Raw genomic sequence first — 21,460 nt, 5'->3', positions numbered from 1 at the left:
AATAAATTAAAAAACCACATTTATAAAACATTAACATATTGCAAGTATGTCCAAGCAGGTTCTAGAATTAAAACAACAAGGATCATGATAATATTTTGTAAATAAATAATTACAGTGAACATATGGAAAATAGGTGTATGTATATATATTTATGGCTGCACCTGTGGCATATGTAATTTCCCGGATCAGGGATTGAATCAATATTAGATCCTTTAACCCACTGTGCCCCAGGCCGGGGATTGGACCTATATACCTCTGCAGCGATGTGAGCTGCTGCAGTTGGGTTCTTAACCCAGTGCAGCATAGTGGAAACTCCTAATATTTTTAAATTGAAGATATTACCAAGATTTTAAAGTATGTTACTAGAATAGATGAAATCTTTATATTCAGGATGAAGAAAAACAATTTTAAATACTATAAAAATATAGTATCCACAAAAGTGAATAATATATGTGACAAAGACTTCTTTGGTGTAGTAATCTGTTTAGCTTGTCAAATTTAAATATTTAGATGAATGCATTAAGAAGATGTGGTATATATGTGACAATACTTAAAACGGTGTTTGCATAGTTGCTTAGTTTCCAGATATAGAGTTAAAGGATTGTTCAAAAGATACTGAAAGCTATTCTGTGCTGACAAGACGTGTGTAAAAGAAATATTCAGTCCCATGGCTCATATACCTTGGAGGCTTCCTCTGGGGGGTGGGGGTGGGAATCAGAAAAATCCCTGAGTTTACTTAGTCCCGGTTGCCTCTACTGAATGAACAGGAATCAACAATTTCCCTGAATATGGAAAAACTGTTAGATAATTGTGTGTTTTCTCATGGACCTTTATATTTTTATGTATTTATGAATAGAGTCCTACTGCCTTAGAACTATCAAATGTGAGACCTTGAGAGCAGTAGGAAGTTCTCAGGTGAGCCCCAACTTCTGCAGCTATAATCCCAGCTTTCCTCCAAGAGGCAAAAGAGTCATTTCTGTGATGAGAAAATAGATCTGTCGTAACCATATCATTCCTGTCATCAGTTAACCACTAGAGCAGTAACTCTCTAGGACTTACAAAAAAGTAATACGTATACACATGCACATATGTATATATTTATTTATTTGTTCATAGAACCTTTACAAAACAGCTGAGAGAGAGGGGGAGAGAGGGGCATAACATAATGATTCTGGAAAGGAAGATTAGAAGGATTTAGAGTAGGTAACTTTAGGATGTCATCAAAAGAAAAGTTCACACCTATTTTATTTAGGAGACTTAGCTGTGATCCTGTACATGAAAGGAGAATCCATAATTGGATGATGTTAATAGTCAGTCCCCAATATCTGAGGGTTTAGACGAGTATACTTCACATTTCTCCCTAACGTGGAACTCTTCTCAGTAATCCTCTTAGCGCCCACTTAACCTCTTTGTTTCTCAAGGTGTAGATCAAAGGATTAAGTGCGGGTGTCACCACAGTGTAGAAGAGGGTGAGGAATTTACTGTGATTCTGTGTGTATTTGCTCTTGGGTTGGATGTACACGGAAATGATGCTTCCAAAGAACAAAACCACAACAAGCAGGTGGGACCCACAGGTCCCACATGCTTTCCTCCTGCCTTGGGCAGATTTTATCCTCAGCACGCTCCTAACAATCCCGCCATAAGAGACCAGAATAAGCCCCAGAGGTACAACAACATAGAGGACACTGGCTACGGCGGCCTCATTTTCCAGGAAGCTTGTGTTCACACAGGCGCTTTTAATCAGGGCCGGCACCTCACACATGAAATCATCCACCCTGTGGTGGCTGCAGAGAGACAACTGGAAAACCAGGATGGTCTGAACTGTGGCCTCCACGAAACCACTGATCCAGGCCAGAGCTGCTAGCTGCTGGAGAAGCTTGGGGTGCATGATAACGTCATAGTGGAGGGGCCGACAGATGGCACTGAAGCGGTCATAGGCCATAACGGCCAGGAGGACGCACTCCGTGGAGCCCAGCCCCAAAGCAACATAGAGCTGGAGCACACAACCAGCATAGCTGATGGTCTTCGCAGGCCCCCTGAGATTCCAAAGCATTTGTGGGACAATACTGGTAGTGAAACAGAGGTCCAGGAAGGAGAGATTGGAGAGGAAGAAATACATGGGTGTGTGGAGTTTGGGGCACAAGTATGAGGCCAGTATGATCACCGTGTTCCCCGTCAGTGTCAGAGTGTACGTGACAGAGACGACCAGAAGGAGAACCATCTCCAGCCGGGGCTGGTCAGAAAAGCCCAGTAAGACGAAACCTGCGGGAGTGCTAAAATTTGTCCCTTTCATTGCTTAATGGTGAATCACCTTTCACAGAAAATCTTGGGCATTCCAATTTTCTTCCTGTGGGAAGGCGATCAGAGGTCATAACCAATGCAAAAATGACAAACTGAGTAAAGTGAGCATTTGGACACTATTTTTATATATAGAGAGAACAGACAAAAGAAAATTATGTGAAATTAAAAAATGTAGTAGCTGGGCCTGTTACAAAGAAGGAGACAAATACAGTCTTGAGAGCATCAAATTCATTGAAAGGAAGTATATAAGCATAGGGTTGACATTAGATCACATACAAAACAGACTTGAGATATATCCCAAACTCTCTGAAGATAAAATACACAGGCCATAGTGTGCAGACTGTGAAAAAGCAAGATACTGAAAATAAGTTGATCATTGCATATATAGATATGATAGACAATAAATACAACAGATAATCTGAAAGATACATCAAATGAACAAGAATCTGAAAGAGAAGTGTATAGAATTGGCGACACAGAGACTAAATAAGAACAGTTAGAATTTTCAAACGGCAACCATCAGATAGGTTTATTTAATATTCATTGTTTTTCTGTGAAGTGAATAATTATAGTGACCTGATGATAAAGGAAAACTTTTGTGATCTCCCTATTTGAGTCATTAGTCTTCCAACTTTATAAATATTGCTCTTTAGAAAAATCTAATTCAGAGCCTCCAGCAAGCAAGCTCTTCTCCCTGGTGGCATCTATAGTCCTTATGCTTTAATATGCTTTACTTACAGGAGTACATGAATTCAGCCACCTAAAATAATCTGTTGACCTTTCATAAAGTAAACTGTGTAGAATTTAGAAGTGTGTTTTAAACTATTAACTTGCAAAGATTAAGGAATGTAGTTATGAAAATTTGTAATTCCTAATAGTCAATTCTGATCTCTCCAAAATGACTATAGTAATTTACCCATGGAATCAAATCTTAACAGATTCCTTAAAAACAAACAACTCCAAACCACCCCCCGCCCAAAACCCTCCATTGGAGTTCTCTTGTGGTGAAACAGGTTATGCTTGGGTCCCTGCTGTGGCACAGATTTGATCCTTGGCCCAGCAACTTCTACATACTGCAGGCATGAATGACCAAAGAAAACCTCCAATGAAAATTTCTCATTGTCCTTTAAATATCTCAACTAGAAAATAAAAATTTAATTCTAAGAACCCACAGCCATTATACCTGGTCTCTGGCAACTATTACATAGTCCAGTTAAAGGGAATAATGGCTTATTTTCTTTGGTATCAATGGTAATAATAGGTTGCATTTTGATTTTTTGCCAAGATGAAACTATTATGTGTTTTGAGTAGAAGATGATATTTTTTCCAGAATTACACTGAGAGAAGGAAACTGATACTGGTAGTCACTTTGGTTGTTAACATTTGTCTATCTGGCCATGTATTTTGCTGGTAAAATAAAAACCCTGGATGTTATGATGCGCCAAACCTGACATTGACCTTACCTTCTACTATTCAGTAAAGAGTAAGGGAACTGTTGAAAGATTCAGTGTCTCCTAGAAAAAAGACAGCACATGAATGGCTTCATTTTGCTTGATATAATTCTACATTTTCACAAGTGTTTCCTTGTGTATTTATGTTGCAAGAATAACAATATTTTCCAAGCAGACACTGCACTGAAACTACTTTCTCCCCCTTTCACATTCCTGTTGTTAATCAAGATGAAGAAAGTGGGACTCATGTCTGTGAAAAGAAGAAGGTAGACAATTTCTGTAATTAAAAATATGGTCAGGAGTTCCCGTCATGGCGCAGTGGTTAACGAATCCGACTAAGAACCATGAGGTTGCGGGTTCGGTCCCTGCCCTTGCTCAGTGGGTTAACGATCTGGCGTTGCCATGAGCTGTGGTGTAGGTTGCAGACGCGGCTCGGATCCCGCGTTGCTGTGGCTCTGGCGTAGGCCAGTGGCTACAGCTGCGATTCAACCCCTAGCCTGGGAACCTCCATATGCCGCGGGAGCGGCCCAAGAAATAGCAACAACAACAACAAAAGACAAAAGACAAAAAAAAAAAAAATATATATATATATATATGGTCAATGTTGGTGTATATATTGAAAAACTGCTTTTGTTCACTTCTAAAGGGAATTAGCTCTGGATTTCCTCAATTTTAAAAATAAATTCCCCTTTCCCCCATAACATGCTAAAGAAAGACCTACCTTATAGAAAGAATGGCAATCCAGCTATAGAGGCTGTTGGTGGCTTTGATGAAAAGTTCCATCACGGTCGCAGATCCAGGACAGGCAGTGGAGGAATCGCAGGTAGGCAGTTTGTCAGCTCACTCTCTCCTGGGATCTCGCGGCTCAGGCTCTCTGCAGATGGATGGTATTAGCTCGCTTCCTCAGCACACACCTCTGGAGTTCTCCTTCCCAAGTACCTTCCCATCTCTGTTTTAGAGAGGGAGCTAGGTCTCTGGAGAGAGAGGCACCACGGAGGCTTGTGCTTCTGTTTCCCCTGGAAGACAGTCAGTGACATACACCTTCTAAGTACACACATGCATGTACACATGCATTTTGTTGTAAAGATATCCAAGTCAGATACCTTCGTGTTGTTACAGGAGATGGCATCTATATGGGATAACAGAAAGGACAATTATAGTTCCAGACTATGAGAACATCCTTACATTCTGCTCATTTGCAAAGCCCATTAAGGTCACTTCACCTACTTTCTATCATATATGCTATTAAAAGTGCCAGTATTATTTAGATAGTATCTTAAGATACTTATTTTATTTATTTTTTGACCACTCCTATAGTATGTGGAAATTCCCAGGTCAGGAACTGAACTCGTGCCACATCAGCAACCCAAGCAGCTGCAGTGACAATGCCAGATCCTTAACCTGCTGCGCCACAATGGAACTCCCTTGAAATACTTGTTTTAAAAAATTAATTCAGGAGTTCCTGTCGTGGCGCAGTGGTTAACGAATCCGACTAGGAACCATGAGGTTGCGAGTTCGGTCCCTGCCCTTGCTCAGTGGGTTAACTATCCGGCATTGCCGTGAGCTGTGGTGTAGATTGCAGACGTGGCTCGAATCCCGCGTTGCTGTGGCTCTGGTGTAGGCCGGTGGCTACAGCTCCGATTCGACCCCTAGCCTGGGAACCTCCATATGCCGCGGGAGTGGCCCAAGAAATAGCAGCAGCAACAACAACAACAACAACGACAAAATTAATTCATTTAACTTTTGTTTGTTTGTTTGTTTGTTTAGGGTCAAACCGGTGGCATATGGAAGTTCTTGGGCTAGGGGTTGAACTGGAGCTGCAGCTGCCAGCCTATACCATGGACACAGCAACACCAAATCCAAGCCGAGTTTACAACCTACAGCAGCTTGTGGAAACGCCTGACCTTAACCTACTGAGCAAGGCCAGGGATTGAACCCAAATCCTCATGGATACTAATCGGGTTCGATTCTGTTGAGCCACAGTGGTAACTCGCTAAACTTTTTTTTTGTTTGCCAAACTCAGTTTTGTGCATGGTGTGCCGACATCTGTATATACCTGCATCAGGTTAATATGCAGTTACTGAGGATCTAAGTAATGACATATAGACTTCGGGGAAATAGGAAATGATGGGGACGAAGTGGACTCTGCTTTCTAGTGTAAAAGGAGAGAGTATTGCAAATTCACCAACTCATTTAATAAGTGGTTAAAAATAATACCTTCATATCAGAAAGAAATTATGATCTACACACAGTATTGTTACCACTTTTAGAAGAATAGAAGAGGTTTTTCTGTAGCTGTCTCTAAAGTAGATGGGGTACATCCCATGAAGTGATGACCCATTGGGGCGTAGTTTATATTTTACAAAGGATATAAATATATTATATAATACATGTGTATAATTTGAAAATAAAAGTGTTCATGTATTGGGTTTGCCTGATCAAAAATGTTTCTGATGAGGGACGTGGTTGTAAACATTAGAAACAACGGACGTACAGACTCTGTCATGTTCTTCCTTCTGTAACCTTTCTCACCACCAAAAGGAGATAGAAATATTTGCGAGGTGTGCCAGTCCTGGGTTTTTTGCCCTCAGCAGGGTCATTCCTTCTCCTTTTCCAACACTGTTCTGTATCATAGGAGGGCTGGTGCCCAAAGGCTGCTTTGCCCAGGCTCCGGTATCAACCAGTTCTCACCTGGGAGACCCTGGCTTGAGACTAAAATGAAAAGAGAAGCCAGGGTATTTCTTCCTTCCACTGGGCTGTGGGAGGCTTTCCTAGCTGGGGTGGCGATCCCTTTTTTGGTTCCAGCTTCCCTGGCAGGCTTACTCTTGTCCCTGCTTCCCCCAGGGGATCCCGGTCCTTTTGCTACTTTTGTTTCTTTTAAGTCCAGCAGTGGTAGTGGCTGCCAGCTGTTTCTAATTTCCAGGTCAACTCACATTCCACTGTTTGGGTTTTCAGCCACCACTTGTGTAACCCATTTATGCATTAGAGTCTCCCTATTGTAAAGGATTCCATTTAATAATTAGTAGCTGGTCCCTCCCTCTGGACGTTTACTCTCTTCCTTTCCAAAAAGTATACTTCTTATGAAATATTTAGTCCAATTCAAATCATATTCTGTTGATAAAAAATCTATTTTCTGGAGTTCCCGTTGTGGTTCAACAGTTAACGAACCCGACTAGAATCCAGGAGGATGCAGGTTTGATCCCTGGCCTCACTCCCTGGGTTAAGGATCTGGCCTTGCCATAAGCTGTGGTGTAGGTTGCAGACACAGCTTGCATCTGGCATTTCTGTGACTGTGATGTGGGCTGGCAGCTGTAGCTTTGATTTGATCCCTGGCCTGGGAAGCTCCATATGCCTTGGGTGCAGCCCTGAAAACCAAAAACAAACAAACAAACAAACAAACCAAAAAAAATCTATTTTCTATTACATATTTTTACAAATTTCCATGGAAGACAAAGCGTTAATCCAAAGCAATAAATTTTCAAGTTCATTTATATAGCATTAAAATAGTTGGCATTACTGGCACCAGTAACAGTTCTTTCTCCCTTGAAAGGCTACTTGAGAAACACTTATTCTGAATATGGAAAATATTGGCCTTCCTTTTGAATCAGGATGAAGAACTCAATTACTGATTTGTGTGATATTTTAGATTACTCCGACATTCATCATCACAACCTAATCTTACACAACACCACAGATGCCTTTGGAAAATTATAGACTGGTTTTAAGATTCCTTTATGTGCTGAGAACAACTGATCAGTATTAAATTAAAAGGCCACAATGGCAACAAATCTAGAGATTGCTTTTCTAGCACTAAACTCTGACTACCTGGAAAGCAACATATCATTCTAATATGTAGTATTTCAACTCTCAGAAAGTGCTACTGGATAACTCGCTTCAATACTATCTTTCAATTAAATATATTTACTTGTGCTTAATCATTAATGTTCAACAACAATAATGATCACCAGAAAACATTTAGTCCTACAAATCAGTGAGGAATTAATATATTATTTAATGGGTCAAATTATGATCCACTAAAATAATGGTAATATTAGATCTCTGGCTAACCAATTTAATGAATATACATAAAAGAATTAACTAGGTAAAGACTTTACTGCAAAATATGGCTCTTGCTTTCATAATTGGAGAAAATACAGATGAATACTTGTACAAACTTAGTATTTGAAAGGTTTATGTAAGGTGAATCAAAAGCCATCGGGATACGTACTTTTTTTTAACCTAGCAGATTATAAGGCAGAATTAATTGTTGAATTGGAATGAGTGGGGGCACTCTTATGCACTGACATTAGAAATATGGATGTTTAGGAGTTCCCGTCGTGGCGCAGTGGTTAACGAATCCGACTAGGAACCAAGAGGTTGCGGGTTCGGTCCCTGGCCTTGCTCAGTGGGTTAAGGATCCGGCGTTGCCGTGAGCTGTGGTGTAGGTTGCAGACGCGGCTCGGATCCTGCGTTGCTGTGGCTCTGGCGTAGGCCGGTGGCTACAGCTCCAATTAGACCCCTAGCCTGGGAACCTCCATATGCCGCGGGAGCGGCCCAAGAAATGGCAAAAAAAAAAAAAAAAAAAAGACAAAAAAAAAGAAATATGTATGTTTTCAGCTCCTTTAAATATAGCAATGTCAGGGGTTCCCATTGCGGCTCAGCGGAAACAAATCTGACTAGAATCCGTGAGGACGCAGGTTCGATCCCTGAACTGGCTTAGTGGGTTAAGGATAAGGCATTGCTGTGAGCTGTGGTGTAGGTTGCAGACATGGCTCAGATCTGGTGTTGCTGTGGCTGTGGCATCGGCCAGCAGCTACAGCTCCGATTTGACCCCTATCCTGGGAACTTCCATAAGCTGTGGGTGCGGCCCTAAAAATAAATAAATAAATAAGGAAACAAAGTTATATCTATAAAGTAATATATGAAAACTTAATTTGAAAGCTTATATTTATTTATAAAAATGTTCATCATACCAGTTTAACTTAAGGTAAAATTATAAACATGTTTAATGGCCAATAATATGGAATTTATTCAGATAATTTGGTGTATTCTTATAGTAAAGTATTACTCAGGGACTTGTGTTATGGTTAATATTAATTGACATTGAAGACTATTTATACTTGTTAATGAAAACCACTGGCTACAAAAGAGAAACAAGTCTCACTTATCCAATTATGTAGCTAAATTCTAATAGCAATGCCATAGGTTTTTTCTTTTCTTAATCCCCAGGAAAGACTATTATAAGAACACATAAATTGGAGGGGCTGGGGTATGAGTGACAGAATTTGTGATATTCTGGTGATTAAACAGATGTCCAGTTGGGAAACGCCTTTCTTCATGCTTCTCTCTTGAGAAAGCCCTGTTCTGGACACTCTACAATGCCAGGTTAATTAGCAACTTGGAGATACAGATCCCCCAGGTCTTAAGCATCTATATCCTATGTGCTTCTGACTTTTTTCTCATTTGATTTTCTCTGAGACTACAGCTCAAGAAACATGTACTTTCATCTAGCTCATAGGCATTGGTCTGTGCTAGCTGCTTCAGGGGAGCAATTGTAACACGCTGAAGTCTTGTCACCACTCTTCTCTTCTGCGTGCTGACCAAGCCAAAGCCAGGGCAGGGGTGACCTAGCGGATGTGAGTAACCTGTCTTGGTTTCTCAGGCCACCGCATCTGTCTCCCTCTTGAGTGGCCTCCGGGTACATTAGTCAGCATGGTGCTCGAATGACTCACTCTGTCTCTCCTGGAGATTCCCTTTCAGGAGTCCTTTCTGAGGTCTGACCTCTATGCATCTGTGTCAAATAGAACCAGTGTTCTCACCATGGAAATGATCAGAAACCTGCATGAGGGAAAGAAAGGTCTGGGACTTTTTGCCCAAAGGAAAAAGATTTTCCTCTAGATGTTTCTTTTTTCCAAATAGCACTTGGTAGCCTTTTTCATGTTTCAGATTTGGAGTGATAGCTGTTTTCAATCCTATTTTGTGGGTTGAAATTTTATATGTATAGTCACATACATCCACTAATCTCTGACTATTCTCCCCAGATTCTATTCAGAAACTCTTTTCAAGCTACACACACACATACACACACACACATATATGCATATATATATATATATATTCAATCCTTAATCTTCGACCACTCTCTCAGATCCTGTTAAAAAACTCTTTTCAAGCTATATGTCTTAGACTTGAATTGGAGAAGGGAAATGCCTACACATCTCACCTTCAGTTTATAAGCTGGTTCTCAGTGGACGGGAGAGAGTATTTTTCAACATAATGGAAGTTAGTATAAAGTAATGACTGGGAATAGAAGGATCCACTTGAAAATTCCTTGTAATCCAAATGTTTTAAAAATATGTCAGAGTATTGTAATAGAAAGATATGAGAGAAATAATTAGATGATTTTGACATCATTTATGACTGACATAATAAATAGTACACTCATAAGCACCTACATTAATGTTATTCTTTTTTGTAAAACTTAAATACCAAGAATTTGTTTCTAGTTGCCTTTGAATCTAACATCCCACTAAAGTGTGTGATTTTGAATTTTGATACTAAGCTAAAAATTGCTAATTCCTGAACTTCCCTTTATGTATGTTGGGAAACATGTAAATTTACTTGGGAAGATATTATATTCTGAAAGTGGTCACTCTTGAGATGAATTCTAAATTTTTAAAAAGAATGTAAAGTATGTTATTTCAGAGGTGATGGGAATAACCTCTTATGCTTGGATTTGATCTGAGTATTTGTTGAAACTACTGAAATATGACTCTTAATGACTAAAGCTACAACTCGTCAGTGTGGAATAGATTAGTATTTTATGTTATATAGAATCAGGAATATGCAGAATGTAGGAATATTTATAGCATGAATTTAAAATTTTCCTAGTAGAACTCTTTATAAACTATGCAAATTTAAATGTTTAGCTCTAAATGAAAAAAAACATTAGCTCCGGAATTTAAAATATTCAAGTTTAGCTGACCTTTATACACTACAGGTGGGAATGTAGAATGGTACCGCCATTCTGGAAAGCAGTATGACAGTTCCTCAAAAAATTAAAAATTGTACTACCGTATGATCCAGCAATCCCAATCCTGGATATATTTGACAATATTGAAATCAGTATTTCAGAGACTGATATATGTATATATAAAGAGACATCTGCACGTCATGTCTATTGCATCATTATTCACAATAGCTAGGATATGGAAATAACCTTAATGTTCTTCACTGGCGGGATGGATAAAGAAAATGAGTTTGATCTATCTGTCTGTCTGTCTGTCTATCTATCTATCTGTCTATCTATCTATCTAGTATTTAGCCATGAGAAAGAAGGATATCCTGCCATTTGCTACAACGTGTATGAAAATACTATATGATATCACTTATGTGGTGAATTAAAAAAAAACAGTTTCAAAGAAATAGAGAATAGAGGATATAACTGAGTTCTGGAGGGTGTGGGGAAGGAGTAAATGGGGAATGTAGGTCAAAGAGTACATATTTTCAGTTAAAAGAAGGAGTTCTGAGGAGCTAACTTAGGGCATGGTAACTTTAGTTAGTAATGTGGTGTGGTATACTTGGAAGTTGCTGAAAGTAGATCAGAAGCATTCTCACCTCACAGAGAGAAAAGAGTTAACTATGTTAATTATGTGAGGGGAGGAGTATGTTAATTTTCTTGATCTTTCTAATTTCTGCAATATATAAATATCAAGTTATCATGTTGTACACTTTAAGTACATATAATTTTGTCAGTTATTCTTCAGTAAAATTAAAAAATAAAATCTCAATATTGTATACATCCTATTTAGTTTTTTTTTCTTTTTCTTTTTAAGGCTGCATCTGTGGCATATGGAAGTTCCTGGGCTGGGGTCAAATCTGAGCTGCAGCTGTTAATTCCACAGGCCCAACAACGAAGGATCCGAGTTGCATCTGTGAACTACCCCACGACTTGCAGCAACACTGGATCGTTAACCCACTGAGTGAGGCCAGGGATCGAACATGCATCCTCACAGACACTAAATTGGGTTCTTAACCCACTGAGCCACAATGGGAACTCCTATATATCCCATTTAAGACAAAATTTTACTTTTTAAAGTATAGCTGAATAAACTGACAAATTTAGCTTTTATTAATCCTAAAAGTAAATGACTCAATAAGATACTGTCATTAGAGCATAAAATTTGGGGACTCAAATGGTGATCTTGTAGAATAATGGTAAGTGAAGAGGTTTGGTGGAATATATTAATAATTCAGATTGGTTTTGTCCTGCAGAGCATAAAATGGGTGACAAAGACATATTTTGCCTTTTCATTAATTTGCCAAATGCCAGTACCTTGTCTTTAAATGGGTGTGTGTGGGTGAGTTTTTGCCTTTTTTATCTAAATTTTTAAAATAAAAAACCAGACAAATGTGTGCATACCTGAGTTTGTGCATCTTTGTTTTTATGTGCATGTATCACAAATATCTTTTTTCCCATCAACTTTGAGATATAGAAACTTACAACAAATCATGTCAGTTGCTAAATAACTTATAAAATTATTTAGTGTCCTTGTATATTGAAATTCACCTGTAGCTGACCCTATGTCACACTCTAATCAGATAATCAGTTGTAAGAAATATTATCATAACCTGCTTTGTGAGTAACAAAAGATGCAAAATATATTCCATTTGTTTTTCTGATCCACTATCTCACTGTTGCCCATTATTTTTGCCTTATAATTTCTGTAGAAACGATCACTCATTATTCATTTCATACCAGGTGTTTATTTTCCTACCCTTTCCCCCTCCCACTTCTACTCACAGAATTATATAGCCACCCAAACTGAAAGCTTCTTTTCTTCTTTAAGAAAATTACCTTTAATAATAACTATCAAAAAAGTGGCAAAAAGGGTGGTTACATGAAAAAAAGGTCAAATATTTATTGAGTCAAGAATCATGACACAAAAGAATGCCTTTATTTTAAAAAATACCTTTAAAAGATAAAAAATTAAAAATACCTTTTTAATCATTGACTTTTTTCGTTTGGAAAAATTCACCAGTAAAAAAAAAAAAATCTAAGCACTTGAAATATTATAAGTAAATAGTAATAGTGCTATTTCCCTCAACTGAATTCCAAGTTCATTTTTCTCTTTTACAAGAACAGACGAATGGAACAAAACAATGAAACCTCTGGGGGAGATTTTATTTTGCTTGGATTCTCAGACCAGCCTCAATTGGAGGTCCTCCTTTTCGTGGTGGTGTTGATATCCTATCTTTTGACCCTCCTGGGCAACACAGCCATCATCCTGGTCTCCTGCCTGGACTGCAGACTTCACACACCTATGTATTTCTTCCTCACAAATCTCTCCTCTCTTGACCTTTGCCTCACCACCAGCATCGTCCCCCAGCTCCTCTGGAACCTGAAGGGACCAGCCAAGACCATCACGCCAGTGGGCTGTGCCATACAACTCTATGTGTCCCTCTCCCTGGGCTCCAATGAGTGTGTTCTCCTTACCATCATGGCATTTGACCGCTATGTGGCAGTCTGCAGACCTCTTAATTACACTAGCATCATGCACCCATCATTTTGCAAGGCCTTAGCAGGAGTAGCATGGCTCAGTGGAGTAGGAAACACTCTCATCCAAGGAACCATCACCCTTCGGCTTCCTCGATGTGGACACCGCCACCTGCACCACTTCTTCTGTGAAGTGCCCGCCATGGTCAAGTTGGCCTGCGTGGACATCCAAGCAAATGAAGTTCAGCTTTTTGTGGCCACGTTAGTCCTCCTTCTTCTTCCTGTGGCATTGATATTGGTCTCCTACGGATTCATTGTCCAAGCCGTGATGAAAATTAAGTCCGTCCAAGCTTGGCGCAAGGCTCTCGGGACCTGTGGTTCCCATCTACTGGTGGTGTTCCTCTTCTTTGGGCCCAGCTCGGCCATATACATTCAACCAAAGAGATCCTATGGCCGAAGTCAGGGCAAGTTCCTTACACTCTTTTATACTGTTGTCACCCCCACACTCAACCCCCTGATATATACTCTGCGGAACAAGGATGTGAAGGGAGCCCTGAGAAGACTGCTGAGAAGAGGACAAAGTTCCTAAGGAAAAATCAGGGAAATAGCGACTTTGTGTTGTGGAAAGTAATTAAAGAGACCTAAGATTAAATCACTCCTCCCAAGTAGAAAGTGTGTGTGTTGCTTACTTCTCTGTCTGTATTTAAGTATAATGTGGCTAACACAATTTAGAAAAAAGCAGCGCGTTTAGATTCAACTTGAACAGCTCATGGAACCTCATGTGTGTATGAGTGCATGTGTGTTATACACATACTCACGCTTCCTTTTATTAAACGTCTTTGAAGGGCTGCAGTACAGGTTCAGATCGGGAGATTCTGTAATCTACCCAATATATATGTGCTTCCATGTCCGACTAGGGAATTAAATAGTGTTTGATATGTAAATAGAAAATTGAGAAGTATATGCTAGTGTGAGGAAATTACAGTAGTATTTTCTTTGTTAGAGAGCCCTGGTATGGTATTATTTAAAACATTTTGTACACAGTATTCCAATTATTTCAAGAAATAAATACATCAAAACTTAAAAATGTGGGCTTTTTTTTAAATAGTAAAGTGAGTTTGAGATCAGTAGATGCAAACTTACATTTAGAATGGATAGACAGCAAGGTCTTACTGTATAGCACAGGGGACTATAGCCAATTTCCTGGGATAGACCATGATGGAAAATAATACCAAAGTGTGTGTGCGTGTGTGTGTGTGTGTGTGTGTGTGTGTGTGTGTGTACACACATATAAAACTGTGTTACTTTGTTGATTAGCAAAAATTGGCACAACATTGTAAATCAACTATATTGTAATAAAATAAATATTAATTTAAAAAAGGAAAAAATAGTAAAGGAACAGATCTATGAATCTAATTAAAATTGAAAAAAGAAAACTGTTGGTTTTTACAAATATTTTATACAGAATTACTTAATAATTTCATGAAATACCTGAAGGTCATATAATCTAGTTTCATATGGACCCAGGGTCTATTAGGCAATCTTATATTCCAACTTATTTGATGCCGTATTTCTTCCCCTGGTGTCTTTGTGATTTACACATGGACTCTGAAGCCAGACTGCCTTACTCTGAAATTTTGCTTTTGTACTCATTAGCTGTATATAATCTTTTGCACTTTACTGACCACTATGTCAGCCCTTAAAAGCAAAACAAGACAAAACAAAACACCAATGAACGTCTTAAACACCTAGCAGTTTCTGAATATTTTTCCTTTTTTTAAAGTTACGCAATTTATACCATATCTCTTTCTCAAAGTCCAGCTTAAATCTCTTCTTTCACAAATGTGTCTTAGTTGCCCAGTTGTATTCTCTTCCTCTGTGTTGCCAGGTCATCTTTCGTGTACTAATATAAACATATAGAAAAAAAGGATCTTAAGGAATTTAAGGAGTCTGTTATAGCCAGAGGAGAGAGAATATATTAGGAAATGAAAGGAGATACAGTTGGAAGACTGAAAAAGGACGAAGTCACAAAGGGACATACATATTATGCTAAGGAGGTTGGACATAGGTTGTACCTATGATCTTTGGGAGAATATTTTGCATTATATAAAGGCATGGACTCTAGAGTCGGGGCAATCTAGGTTCTAATTCCCAGGGCAAATTAACTTCTAGAAGGTAGCATTTCCAAACCTATGACATTCCCAACCTTACAGGGTGGCGAGCAATAAGTAATGCCTGCAGCATGCTTGGCAGACTGTCTGGCACCTAGTAAAACTCAGTTCATATTTACCTACTGATAAAATGAGACTTCTCATGGGGCATGACTAAGACAGAAGAACAATAATTTTATCCCTTTATTCATTCTTTCCATACCATGTAGCAGTTCTTTCCCTGCTTCTGGATTATGTCTTTAGAGTGTGTCATAATATTTTGGGTTATTTTCAAATGGTAAAAAATGTCCACCTTTATTAATAAAGTATTCTCATATAAGTAATTAAAATACCCACCGTCAGCCAACACAATTTACATTTAAAGATTCTGTTCCCCCAGCTTGAGCCTGTACCTGTCTGAGACCCTGCAGTGGGAATCTGAGTGTTGTGAGAGTCTCTACTTTCCATCTTTTGCATCTTCCTCTGTGCCTCTAGCTTGACAAGTACAGTTTCTGGACCTGCCAGGATTAAACTGCAGAGGGAAAAGGAGAATTTGGGCAGTAAAATTTACTTGACTCTGTAGCCAAAGACTGCTTTCTTCAGTTTCTCACATTTATGTATTTTTAGGCAATTATTAGGCAATTGGAAATGTGAAGTAATCTAGTTAACTTCATCAGTTATCAGGGGAGTACAAATTGAAATCATGATATATACCACCAAACTGGCTAAAATTAAAAAGACAGAAAATATGAAGAAATGAGCCAATAGGACATATTTTTAAATATATATGCACTTACATGTATAGATGATATGATTGGAAGAAGCGTGAATATGACAGAAATGAGAAAACAACTCAGTGCTGATTGGTGATGTTGTTTGACCTAGATTGAAACAAAAGTAAACAATCAGAGGGATGAAAGTATCTTTTGGAATCATCTCCTGGGACAGTTCTTCTCTGGATACTACAGAGCCTGATATTCATTGCCATACTGGGAGATCTGTGTCCTTGGGATCTTTCCAGATTCATTGTCTTGGGTCCTCTCCTAGCCTCTCCTGCCTTGCTGATCTTCAGGGAGCTCCATCTCAAATAACAGTCCCTACAACCAGTACGAGGGCCTTAGGCATCAAGTTGGCATTTCAAGGTAATAATAATTTGAACTCTATGGCTTAACGTTCTTTTTCATACTACCATGAAAATCTCAGTCTGCAAAACTGGAAAACTTCCTCTCTTTTAACTTATTCACTTCTATTGATGCCTTGATTTTATATCGGCACCATGCCTATGACTCTTAACTTTTAGGAGTAAATTGAGATTCTGGCTTTAAGTGATGTTCATCTGGGTGAGAAGAGGTCATGTGGTACATGTATGATGATAAATTTTGCATCATAGTGGAATAGAGTCGTTCTGAAAGCCTAAAGTGAACATATTCTTATAATTATCTTATAAATAAGGAACCAGCTCATGACAGAATTGATCTTTCACAGCATTTCTGTTGAAGTATTGTGTGTATACGTGTGTGGGATACTCTTCGTGGTTGTTTTGGCATCATACCTCCTGACTCTGGTGGGAAACACAATCATCATTCTGATCGCTTCCATTGACCCTAATCTCAAAACACCCATGTACTTTTTCCTCACCCACCTCTCCCTAGTTGATATCTGCCTTACCACCAGTATTGTACCCCAGCTGCTGTGGAACCTCAGGGGACCAGCCAAGACCATAACCGCCCTGGGCTGTGCTGTCCAGCTCTATGTCTCCCTGGCTTTGGGCTCCACTGAGTGTGTTCTCCTGGCTGTGATGGCTTTTGACTGCCATGCTGCCGTTTGCAAACCTCTCCACTATGCAGCTGTGATGAACCCACGGCTGTGCCAGGCCCTGGCAGGGGTTGCATGGCTGAGTGGAGTAGGAAACGCTCTCATCCAGAGCACTGTCACCCTCTGGCTGCCTCGCTGTGGACACCGGCGGCTCCATCATTTCTTCTGTGAGGTGCCTTCCATGATTAAGCTTGCGTGTGTGGACATCCACATGTATGAGGTCCAGCTATTCATTGCATCCCTGGTCTTGCTCCTCTTGCCCTTAGCACTGATACTGACGTCCTATGGACACATCGTCAAGGCAGTTACTAGGATCAAGTCAGTCCAGGCCTGGCGCAAAGCCCTGGGGACATGTGGATCCCACGTGATGGTAGTGTCCCTCTTCTATGGGACCATCACCGCAGTGTACATCCAGCCCAACAGCTCTTACGCCCATACTTCTGGGAAATTCATCTCCCTCATCTACACGGTGCTGACTCCAACCCTCAACCCTCTCATCTACACACTGAGGAATAAAGATGTGAAAGGAGCTATGAGAAGACTATTTCGCAGGGACTTGGGCTCATAAAAAACAAAGCAGAGCACACAGTTGTCAGTTTTTTTTTATAGTAAAAAGAAACCAAAGTCATCTGTACACTCCTTCTCTAAAGTACTTTACTAATCTATAAGGAAAACATGTAACCTTCGTAGTCAGCCTTGTTGTCTTTTATTGGCTTCAGAATTATCCGTCCTCTTCATCCTCTTTCCCAGGCTTCTTTTGGGCCTTTGTAAGGCAATATCTCCTCACACTTTTTAAATGTCCATTATTCATATAATTTCTGTTTTTTTTTTTCTTTTTAGGGCTGTACCTTTGGTATATGGAAGTTCCCAGAGCAGGGGTCAAATCACAGCCGTAGGTGCTGGCAATGCCAGATCTAAGCCACGTCTGTTACCTGTACCACAGCTCACAGCAAGGCTGGATCCTTAACCCGCTGAACGAGGCCAGGGATTGAACCTGCATCCTCATGGCTACTAGTCAGGTTTGTTATTGCTGAGCCACAATAAGAACTCCCTCATTTCTGTTTCTTCCCCCCCCCTTATGCTTTTCTTCAGCCTTCCTTCCTTCCATTGCTCCACAGGCCCAGGCCGACCCAGCTGGACACTGGCACATCTGGTGGCTGAGCATATGGTGGTATAGCGGTCATAGGCCATGGCTGCCAGGAGGTAACACTCTGTGGCACCAAAGAAGAGAAAGAAGAACATCTGGAGAGCACAGCCAGAGCGAGCGATGTGGTTCTGACCATTGAGGATAGTGAAACAGTAGGGACACTGTGATAGATGTGTAGCCAATCTCCAGGGCTGACAGGACTGGAAGGAAGAAGTACCTGGGGGACTGGAGGGTGGTGTCAGCTGAGAACAGTACCACGATGAGGAGGTTGCTGGCCATAGTGAGCAGGTAAATGGTGAGAAAGAGAGAAAAAAGCAAGCCCTGGAGGTTGGCCAGGTGGGAGAGACTGATGAGGATGAATTCAGGCATCTCGGAGGTGTTTGTGGTCATCCTGCTCACATCCCTTCTGACTGAAGGATAAGAGAAATGGCAAAGGGAGTTCCTTCTGTGGCTCAGTGGGTTACGAACTTGACTAATATCCATGAAGATGTGGGTCCAATCTTCTGGCCTCACTCAGTGAGTTAAAGATCCAGCGTCACCAAAATCTGCAGTGCAGGTTGCAGATGCAGCTCAGATCCGAGTTGCTGTGGCTGTGGTGTATGCCTACAGCTGGCAGCTCTCATTTCACCCCTAGCCTGGGAACTTCCATATGCCGTGGGTTTGGCCATAAAAAGAAAATACAAAATTAAAAAAAAGCAATAGCTAGGGACAGTTGCAACTGTGGAAATGTGAAGGGGGCAAAGGTGACCTCTTATGGCATCTATTCAAGACTTGGAACTTCCTTTCTTTTAGAATCTCATGGCCTTTGAGGCAGCACAGCCTTGAGTCCATATTAGACCCTGGCTCACTCTTGGGTGAATATTGCTCTCTGAGCCTAATTTCCTCACCTGATAGTCCTGCCTTTCATAAGAACACATTGAATGTTGTTTTCAGTTTCTCCAGGGATGAGAGTTGGATCATTCTAGCCTGATTTTCACTCTTTTCTCCCTTTTACATCCTTCCCACAGGGCTGGGGACCGCATTTTCTCTCCCAGGAGATGTTTTCCTGCTCAAGGCAGATATGTTCCATGTCCAGGGCATGAAAAATCCTATTCCTATTTGAGGGAATTTTCTGTCCTGTTGTTTTGCCTCTTGAGGCCTTCTACTTCTTTCTTTCCTTCTTTCACATATGTTCTCTTTCCTTTTCTCTCAACTTTTCTCCTCTGTGACACAATTTTTACCCCTTTTCCCCTTTCCCAGAGCTTTCTTTGGTTACCAAATCCACTCAACCTTTCTTATTTTTTTTCTATCATTTTGCCATTAGATCATTTTCATGGTTTTCAAAGGGGAGTGAAAAAATTGGAAAGATCATCTCTTTCAACCTCCTGTAGGGAGTTAAACAGTTTAATTATCCAAAGGAGTGAGGCTCTCTCTAGTTTGTAAAGGTAATCAGGAAGGAGATAAGATCTTTCTTGATTGCTTATTTCTGCATTTTACAGCCTCACAAACTTTATCCCCTTTTACCATAACACATATGCAAAACCCCAAACCACATACATAAACTCTACAAAGCCACACACTAACATATTGCATTTCTAATCAGAAGCGCAGAAAAATAGGCCAATATCCTCAGATTCTAGATTCATCTAAGGTCACAAATAAATCATGTATTGTATACACATACGAATATCATTACAGATAACAATGAATGTGATGACATGATACTATACCTAGAAAATCTTGAAAACACTATAAGAAAACTGTTAGAGCTCATCAATGACTTTGATAAAGTTTCAAGATATAAAATTGATACACAGAAATCAATTGCATTTCTATATACTAACAATGAAAGATTAGAAAGAGAAATTAGGGAAACCATCCTATTTAGCATCACATCAAAAAGAATAAAATACCAAGGAATTAACCTACCTAAAGAGACAAAAGACCTGTACTCTGAAAACTATAGGATGCTGATAAAAGAAATCAAAGACGGCACAAACAGATGGAAAGATATACCATGCTCTTGGATTAGAAGAATCACAAAATGACTATACTACCCAAGGCAATCTACAGATTCAGTATACACCCTTTCAAATTACCAATTATATTCTTCACAGAACTAGAACAAAATATTTTAAAATTTGTATGGAAACACAAAAGACCCCGAATAGCCAAAGCAACATTGAAAAGAAAAAATGGAACTGGAGGAATGGGGCTCCCTGAATTCAAAGGGAATTACTATGCTACGCTATACTACAAAGCTACAGTCATCAAGACAGTATGGTACTGGCACAAAACCAGAAACATAGATGAATGAAACAGGATAGAAAGCACAGAAATAAACCCAAGAAACTATGGTCAACTAATCTACGACAAAGAAGGCAAGAGCATACAGTGGGGGAAAGACAGTCTCTTCAATAAGTGGTGCTGGAAACGGACAGCTGCATGTAAAAGAATGAAATTAGAACATTCTCTAATACCATACACAAAAAGAAACTCAAAATGGATTAAAGACATAAATGTAAGGCCAGATACTATAAAACTCCTAGAGGAAAACATAAGCAGAACACTCTTTGACATAAATCACAGCAACATCTTGTCTGATTCACCTCCTAGAATAATGACAATAAAGACAAAAATAAATCAACAGGACCTATATAAACTCTAAAGCTTTTGCACAGTAAAGGAAACTATTAAAAAGATGAAAGATAGGCTACAGAATGGGAGGAAATCTTTGCAAACCGGTGTAACCAACAAGGGCTTAATCTCCAAAATATACAAACAACTCATACAACTCAACAGCAGTTAAAAAAAACCAAGAAACCCAGGTGAAAAATAGACATTCTCCAAAGAAGATATAGATATGGCCAGTAGGCACATGAAAAAATGCTCAACATCACTAATTATTAGAGAAATGCAAATCAAAACTACAGTGAGGTACCACCTTACACTGGTCAGAATGGGTATCATTAGCAAGTCAACAAATACCAAGTGCTGGAGAGGATGTGGAGAAAAGGGAACCCTCCTTCACCATTAGTGGGAATGTAAATTGGTATAACCACTATGGAAAATAGTATGGAGGTTCCTCAGAATACTAAATATAAAACTACCATATGATCCA

At 39.6% G+C, this 21,460-nt stretch overlaps 3 protein-coding genes across 3 annotated transcripts; 2 read left to right on the top strand and 1 right to left on the bottom strand.

Annotated features, from left to right (window-relative positions):
• Window positions 1-1,360: 1,360 nt before the first annotated feature.
• Window positions 1,361-2,293, bottom strand: LOC146401461 (olfactory receptor 2H2-like). The gene has a single exon (XM_084970535.1). The coding sequence runs from the start codon at window positions 2,291-2,293 to the stop codon at window positions 1,361-1,363; it is 933 nt and encodes a 310-aa protein (XP_084826661.1).
• A 10,608-nt stretch (window positions 2,294-12,901) lies between these two features.
• LOC110258724 (olfactory receptor 2G6-like) lies at window positions 12,902-13,837 on the top strand. Its single transcript, XM_021081996.2, has one exon. The coding sequence runs from the start codon at window positions 12,902-12,904 to the stop codon at window positions 13,835-13,837; it is 936 nt and encodes a 311-aa protein (XP_020937655.2).
• A 3,023-nt stretch (window positions 13,838-16,860) lies between these two features.
• LOC110261737 (olfactory receptor 2G3-like) lies at window positions 16,861-20,243 on the top strand. Its single transcript, XM_084970534.1, has one exon. It carries the CDS (start codon window positions 16,861-16,863, stop codon window positions 17,779-17,781), a length of 921 nt encoding a protein of 306 aa, XP_084826660.1. The 3' UTR covers window positions 17,782-20,243.
• The last annotated feature ends 1,217 nt before the right edge of the window (window positions 20,244-21,460 follow it).

Source organism: Sus scrofa, chromosome 7 (assembly GCF_054392235.1).
Source record: "Sus scrofa isolate SSC_HxYL_T2T_F1_AM1 chromosome 7, Sscrofa_HxYL_maternal_Yorkshire_Landrace_v2.0, whole genome shotgun sequence".
In the NCBI taxonomy this organism is placed as follows: Eukaryota; Metazoa; Chordata; class Mammalia; order Artiodactyla; family Suidae; genus Sus; species Sus scrofa.
The sequence above is the reverse complement of the archived record's forward strand: the minus strand, read 5'-3'. Positions and strand labels throughout refer to the sequence as shown.

Excerpts from the sequence above, each read along its gene's own strand:
- LOC110258724 (XM_021081996.2), top strand. The coding sequence starts at position 12,902 with ATGGAACAAAACAATGAAACCTCTGGGGGAGATTTTATTTTGCTTGGA.
- LOC110261737 (XM_084970534.1), top strand. The coding sequence starts at position 16,861 with ATGACAGAATTGATCTTTCACAGCATTTCTGTTGAAGTATTGTGTGTA.
- LOC146401461 (XM_084970535.1), bottom strand. The coding sequence starts at position 2,293 with ATGAAAGGGACAAATTTTAGCACTCCCGCAGGTTTCGTCTTACTGGGC.